Genomic DNA, 8,221 nt, shown 5'->3' on the forward strand with positions numbered 1-8,221 from the left:
GGGGGCTGGAGTATCCACTAGCTCAGGCACTCCTATAGTTACCAGATTGGAGGTACGCAGACAGCAAGGGACCAACGAAAAGATACCAAAAAAAGAAAAAAGAAAAAAAAAGAATGTCTACACCTCTATCTCTGCAGCTGTGTCAGGTGTCTTTGGCTGCTCTGATCCTTTTCCCGCTTGGCCCCACACAAAATGGCGGCTACTGGAGCAGCTGAGCGTCCCAAACCAGGAAGCAATGGATTTCTTGCTTCTGCCACAAACTCTCCAGCTGTAAGTCTTCCAACCTTCTAAATATTCCTTTATATGTGGTTCAGAGTACTGGGACCATTCCCTGAGCCTTCTTGGTCCTGTATTCTGTGTTGTTCTCGGCAGAGCTCGTCACTACACTTCCACCTGATCTGCCATCTTTTTTCCGGAAGTCTGGAGGCCAGTTTTTAACCAATTCCAGAATCCACATTCTTAACCTGAGGAACAAGATGAAGTCATTATTTTTCAAAATGGTCAGGACTCTTTCTTTGTTCCCAGGTATCCCCAGTAACTGAAACTCCGAAGTTTCCAGACTGTAGTGTGTCCTGGCAGGGTGGATGGACTGCACTGATGACTGCCGTTTTTACTCCAGACCACGTTGCAGCTCATACTTTGCTGACATCATTCTCAGATGGTTACATGTAATGTTTCCAGCCCCCACAGACAAAGCAAGATGGGATTTATAAAGATATTGATAGTAAAAGGCAATAATAATGAAAACTAATAAATAAATGAGGTATTTATCAGAATGGAACCCTGTCGTAAATAGGAGACTATCTGTGGTGCTGAACTGCAAGGTCAGCAGTTCAAACTCATCAGCTGCTCCCAGGAAACCATATACAAGGTCGCTGTGAGAGGGAATCAATTTGAGGGCACTTAGCAACAACAACAACATTTGTAATTATATGTGGTAATTACATCCGTTTTCTTTCTTGGGACAGCATGGCTTATGTATTTTGTCGTCTTTGATGGAAATAACCGGGCTAAATGTGGAAAAACCTTTAAACATCTGTCAGCTCTTTCTAACATAGGCTCAATGCTGTGCTGACAACCTGCTCTTGTAATGTGAACAAATTTTATGTGAAGTTCATTAAAAAGGACTCTCTGTTTTGGTCATAAAGTTGTAAAACCTGTATCTTCACAGAAATTGAGCCACACTTGTATTCATTCTCCTTTCACAGAACTCAAGTTTACTTCTGTTAACTACTGTCTTTTAATACCAGATAAGGTTTAACAATTGTTGTTGTAATATTGTCTATATTTCTTTTTTGTTTGTTTGTTTAAGCAGCTTTAACTGAAATCCATTCTACATTTTCAACAATCATTTAGTTAATGTAATCCAAAGACTTTCATATGATTTGGTGTTCTCAGGTTAGTTATTTGAGCCATTTTCACTATTGTTAAATCTTCACAAGTTGCGTTTGTTTGCCTCATGGAAAGTTCAATATGGATAAACAAATAAAAAATTCTTTGTGGTAACAGGTGACGATTATAATAGCCCTGCGTCTGCGTCTGTATGTGAAATTTGATTACCTTAGCAAAACCAGACAACCCAGCTTTAAGCTGGGGAGCTCTGCATTTATTTAGATGGTAGAGATAAAAAGAGTTTGCCATGGAGTTGTACTGTGATAGTAAAATCGGATTTTCAAGTGGAAGATGAGAGATAGAAGACTTGGAAAATATGAGGAGGCTTCCTTGGAAAAAATGGTGTTGAAAGATAACAGATTTTTACATCAACCTTTTAAAGCCTGGTGTGGCACTATAGGGTAACCACTGGACTGCTAACCTCAAGGTTGGTGGTTCCAACTTTCTTGGAAATAGGATTGCTTTGAGTCTTGATGGCACTTAATAACTCGTGGATAGGAAGACATGTGCTTTCCAAAGCTTTACTCAGCCTTTCATGTAAATATTTTGGGATTATTTCAGTTGCAAGGGGCAGAAAATGCAATTTGAATTGGCTTAAGTGAAAAGGTCTTCAGAAATAGCTTAATCAAGGGATAATTGATGTCACCAATACCTAGTTTTTATAAGAGGTCTCTAAAATTTTATGGGAAATGCATATTTTGGAAAAACTATGCATGGATTAAAAAAATAAAAAAATTGGTGAGGCTGTGATCTGTGAACCATAAGGTTGGCAGTTCAAACCCACCAGCTGCTCCTTGGAAATCCTACACAGGGTCGCTATGAGTTGGAACCGACTTGACAGCACTTAACAACAACAACTGGTTATAACATGTCAAAGCAGGACCTAGGTTGAGTCACTGAGAAGTGTAGGACATCAGTTGGAAAATAACCCTTATCAGAGCAACATGAACTCTGCTAAAATGGAAGCAAGAACAAACATGAAAATAATACAGTGAAGCTTGGATAGAAGAATAGTGAAATCATTAACGCTTTAAAAAGTTTATGGGGACGTTGCTCCATATATCTCAGCTGTTTACCAATCGGTAACTAGTGTTAGGAAGGGATGAGATGATGTTGATGATGAAGCAATAAATCTTGTCTGTGCCCTAATTATGGAAGACCAATGATGATTAGCAGTAGAACCAAGAGCCAACACCATAGACAATTTAGTTGGTTCTGTTTCAAAATTCTGACTGAAAAACTTAAGTTGTGCAAAGTTTCCACTTGATAGATGCCAAAACTGTGGCTCCGAGATCCACTACTTCAGACAAGAACAGAGCTTTAAACAAGTGGGATCAAGATCCTGAAGCATGTCCTAAAAAAATTGTAACAGGAGATGAAATTTGGCTTTTTATCAGGAAGACCCTGAAGACAAAGCACAGTCAAAGCAATGACTACCAAGAGGTACAAGTGGTCTAGCCAAAGCATAAGTAGATCAGTCAAGAGCAAAGGTCATGGCAACACGTTTCTGTGATGCTCAGTGCCTGTTACTTATTGACTTTCTGGAGGACCGTAGAACGCTAACAATCTGCTTATTACGACAGTGTTTTGAGAAAGCCAAAATTTTAGCAGAAAAACTCTCAGGAGCCCTTCTCCATTGTGAACATACTTCTGCTCATTCCTGCAATCAAATAAGGGAAATTTTGCAAGAGTTTCTATGGGTAATCTTTAGGCATTCACCATGTAGTCCTGATTTGAGTCCTTCTGACTTCTTTTTGGTTCCTAATTTTTAAAAATCTTTGAAGAGCTTCCATTTTCCTTGAGTTAATAATATAAAAAAGACTATACTGACGTATTTAAATTCCCAGGACCCTCAGTTCTTTAAGGGTAGACTGAATGGCAGGAGTCCTGGTGTGGCGCCATAGGATCAGCACTAGATGGCGAACCACAGGTCAGCAGTTCAAACCCATCAGCTGCTTCCCAGAAACCCTGTAAAAAGAGTCACTATGAGTCAGAACCAACTCGACAGCACTTAGTAACAACAAAATGTCAGCTATCATCACTTACATAAGTGTCTTGGCCCTGATGACGTTTTCTTTGAAAAAGAAAGATATTTTTTATTATCTTTTCATTTCATTTTTCCATAAACAGAAGCTCTTTTATGTTTTTCACACCTCTTACTATGTTGACTATTTCCCCCTTTTGTTGTCACAACGACTGCAGCATCTTCTTCGTGTATCTTCTCACTAAGCCTTGAGATATTTCTGATTGAATACGTACCCACTCTGTGACCAGAGAAATGTGATTTCTTACACTGGTGTAGAACTGGGCCACACATTTCAGTCCTTGCTTAGAGCTGGAGCTCTGTCTAGTGCCCGTAGATTCAGTCTTGGGCAGGGATTGGTTGCCAAATGAATAGCAGGTTTTTTCTTGAAAATGAAGGAATGCTAAGAAGGCAAACAGTAGAATTTACTTCGGTAGATTCATAGGAAGGGAAGGCAATTATTAGTAACTTTGTTTTTTTAAAATATCTATTGTCATTTGCCCTGACCAAGTTGCAAAGTGACAGTTTGGATCACTCTGGAGGTTTAATGTGCACCTACATAATTAATTTTATATTATTTATTTTTATGAGCTGAGATCATCACCAGCTCTTCCTGGCCTATGGGTAAATTCTTTATTTTAGATTTAAGAAATTTAAAATTGGTATTTCTTAATATATATCGGTATTTTGCTTTTAATACCAGTCTTTAGTAACACATTTAATACAAAAAACTATTCTGGTGTGGTGCTGTGGGCTAATGCGCTGGACTTCAAGGTTGGTTTGAACCACAAAATTGGCAGTTCAAGCCCACCAGGTACTCCTTAGAAACCCTATACTGGGTCACACTATGAGTTGGAACCTACTCGACAGCGCTTAACAACAACAGCTTGTACTATTTAATTATATCTTTCCCATCATTCAGACTACAGACTGTCTGCTGCATTACCTCAGTATTTGTTGTTGATGAAGATAGTTTCTTCACATCTGACTAATGAACTGGGATGTCTTACTAAGAGAACCGCAGTGTAAGGTTCCCTCTTTGCTCTTAAGGCTCTAAGTTATATTGGGAGCCTGTTAGGCTGTGCTTTTCTCCCCCTGTGGTCGTAAAGTTACTGGAGGAAACTGGAGTGATGAAGTCATTATCCTGTTTGTCCCTCACAAGGATTTATAACCACTGCCTTCTCTTTATGTTGCACAGGTGGAGTTTGAGTGGCTGAGACAATTTTGGTTTCAAGGAAATCGATATACAAAATGCACTGATTGGTGGTGTGAACCCATGGCTCAACTGGAAGGACTGTGGAAGAAGATGGAAGGTGTGGTAAGTACATGAGGTCTGGGAGCCTTTGTTTCTGCTGTTGGTGTTGTTCGGTGCCATCGAGTTGGTACTGACACATAGCGACCTTATGCACAACAGAACGAAAGACTGCCCGATCCTGGGCCAACGTCACAATTGTTGCCATGCTTGAGCCCATCACTGCTGCCACTGTGCCAATCCATCTTATGTTATGCTTAATCATCTGTTATGCTATGCTAAATTCTGTACTGATAATCTGCATAAGCAAATGCATATTTAATTATTCTATATCATCCAATGAGTTTATTCTTGCTAAGAGAATGGGAAAGGCCACAAGTTTGTCAGTACCTCAGTTCAATTTGATGAGCTTTTATTGAATATCTCCCATGAATACGGCACTGTGTTAGACATCTGCTGTGAAGTGGCTGTGTAAGGAGAATATAATGATAATATCCAACATCTGTTTACATCTCTATATGTACAGTAGACGGTGCATAGACTCATTGCATCGCAGGCTTTGTACCCCATGTAGTGTTCTACTCTCTGTACACCTGATCGCCATGCGTCAGAATCTACTCAGCGGCACTCTTCAGAGCCTTCCCTGTACTAACTTTTAAATTCTTACAGCAAATCTATGAGGTAAAGAAAATGACATGAACCCTAACTTACCAGTGTGATCACTGAACCCAGGCAGTCTGGCTTCTCAGTTTATACTCTTAACCGCTGTGTACAAATGGTTTTACAAAGGGAGAGGTGTGAACATGCTGGGTATTACAATGTTGTTGTTGTTAAGTGTAGAGTAGGTTCCAATGCATAATGACCCTATTTAAGGGTTTTGAGGAGTATCTGGTGGATTTCAACCACTGATCTAGCAGTTAGAAGTCCAGTACTTATCCTACAGTGTCATAGCCCACAGAGGGAGCATTAAATTGAGATGCCCTGGAAGTGGGACAGTTGCAAAATATCATCTGTTATATTTAGGGGCCATAAAGACGGAGGGCTTGGGTCGGATGAGCCTTTGAGGGTACATTGGGCTCCAGGAGCTGTAGGAATAAACTCAGGAATGTGAAAGTGTACTTCTTGTGTGATGTGGGGTTGATTCCAACTCTTAGCTGCACCTTAGGACGGGATAGTTAGGGTTCCCTAGCGTCATTTTCACAGGAACAGATCACCAGTGGAGCAGCTGATGGGTTTAAACCACCGCCAACCTCTCAGTTAGCCACTGAATGCTTAACACCTCCACCTCCAGGGCCCCCTCAGTGGAAACCAGCTCGCCTTCCAATGTGACAACCCAGTGCTCTTGATTGGATTCTGATTCATAGGGCAGAGCACAGCTCCCTGAGGTTTCTGAGAACATTTTTATGGACGCAGACGTTCTCCCTTGGAGCCATTGGTGGGCCTTCAACTGCAGACCTTTCAGTTCGCAGTCCAGTGCTTAATCACTGTGCCACAGGACTTCTTTCAATTATGACTGGTGGTGGTGGTGGTTGTGTGCCCTGGAGTTGGTTCTGACTCATGGTGACCCTATTTTGGTTTTTCAAGGTCCATCAATTTTCACCGGAGCAGAAAGCCCCACTTTTTTCATGTGAAGCCGCTGGTAGTTTTGAACTGCTGACCTTGTGGTTAGCAGCCCAACTTGTAATCCACTATGCTACCAGGCTCCTTTCAATTGTGACCTGGCGTTGTCCTGATGTGGTGCTGTAGGATAAGCACTAGACTGCTAACTGCAAAGTCAGCATTTCAAATTCACCATCTGCTTCTCGGAAATCCTATACCAGGTGACTGTGCATTGTAACCAACTGGATGGCACTTAACAACAGCACCAGTAATAGCCAACACATGAGCATTAAATACCTATTGTCAAACACCTGCTCTCTTTGGCAGCACTCATAGTAAAATTGGAACAATACAGTACAGGGAAGATTAGCGAGGATGACGTGCAAATTCATGAAGTAGTCTCTCTTTCTTTTGGAGTCCTGATTTGGTGTTGCAGGAGAATGCACTTTTAGTGTTGCAGGAGAATGCACTGGACCACAAGGATCGTTTAAACTGTAAGGTTGGCGGTTCAAACTCACCAGCCACTCCTCGGGTTGCTATTCTAAAACACTATTTTCAGTGTCTTTTCTATAATTTATTTAACTGTTATGGCAACGCTATAGAAGACGTATTCGTTTTTCCTGATTTTACAAATAAGGGAAGTGAAGCACAAAGAGTTTATGAAACTTTCTCAAGGTCAAAGGACTGAAAGGTGAGGAAACTGGGGTTTGAACTCCAGGAAGAGCGGCGCTCCAGTCTTTGCCCTTCACTAGCTTGTTGTTAACATGTCTCCAAATAACTGAATTTGGAATTTAGTGAAAAAGTGATAAATACTTGCTAATGTCTGGAGTCTCTGGTAGCGTAGTGGTTACGAATCGGGCTGCGAACCTTAAGGTCAGCAGTTTGAAACTACCAGCCGCTCCGCGGGAGAAAGATGAGGCTTTCTACTCCTGTAAAGATTTACACCCTCGGAAACCCTGTACAGGGTCGCTATGGGTCGGAACCGACTCGATGGCACTTAACAACAACAACAACAAATGTCTGGAGTGATCAGAATTTGAAATGTGTTGTAAACAGTGAACTTTTCTACAAAAACGGGTTGTTGTCGTTGTTAAGTGCCGTCAAGTCGGTTCCAACTCACAGCGACCCTGTATAGGGTTTCCAAGGAGCAGCTGGTGAGCTTGAACCATGGACCTTGCAGTTCAAAGGACTTTGTAGTCTGACTGATGCATTAGCCCATAGGGCAAAAATGGGTAGCTATTGCTAATCCCTACTTTATAATAGGAGTCCTGGTGTGGTGCTGTGGGTTAATGTGCTGAACTGCAAAGTCAGTTTGAACCGCAAGTTCAGTGGTTCAAACTCACCAATTGCTCCTCAGAAACCCTATACAGTGTTGCTATGTGGTCGGAACTGACTTGAGGGCACTTAACAACAACAACAACAACTTTATAATTGATCAAGTGAGAACCCTGAAGGCTTCAGTTTGTAAGGCTGGGTCTGAATCCAGAAGCCGCTGATTTCCAGATATCGCCTCACATCTTTGTAGACGTAGGTTCTAGGGAAGGCATGTATAACCCTTTTAGGTTATTAATAGTGTCACCACAATGGATTTCTCATTAGACCTGAAACACTGCAAAACTGGGCATTGTAAAACTCAGTTGGAGTAGTGTAAAGTCCATGCCTGAAATCACCTTCCTCTTGTTAAGTGCCCTCAAGTTGGTATCACTCACAGTGAGCCTGTATAGGGTTTTTGAGGATTTGAACTACAGACCTTGCAGTGCTGATCCTACAGCACTACACGAGGACTCCTTAATGAGTTCTGTGTCTAAACTCAGCTTAAATGAAGTGTGCTCCATGTTCATGGGATGCACATATAATGACAGCTTCAGTTTCAGAGAAACTTGTAATGAATGTATTTATTTATTTATTAATGAATGTTTTATTGTGAACTATGAGATAATTTACATGGGAGAACA

General features: G+C 41.2%; 1 protein-coding gene across 1 annotated transcript in view; it reads left to right on the forward strand.

The window, feature by feature from the left end:
* FTO (fat mass and obesity associated) overlaps window positions 1–8,221 on the forward strand; it is a 621,108-nt gene that overhangs the window by 321,576 nt on the left and 291,311 nt on the right. Inside the window, exon 7 of the mRNA XM_006863615.1 lies at window positions 4,614–4,733. Coding sequence (XP_006863677.1) covers window positions 4,614–4,733 — 120 coding nt within the window. The remainder of the gene's footprint in view (window positions 1–4,613; window positions 4,734–8,221) is intronic.

Source organism: Chrysochloris asiatica, unplaced genomic scaffold, assembly GCF_000296735.1.
Source record: "Chrysochloris asiatica unplaced genomic scaffold, ChrAsi1.0 scaffold00055, whole genome shotgun sequence".
NCBI lineage: Eukaryota > Metazoa > Chordata > Mammalia > Afrosoricida > Chrysochloridae > Chrysochloris > Chrysochloris asiatica.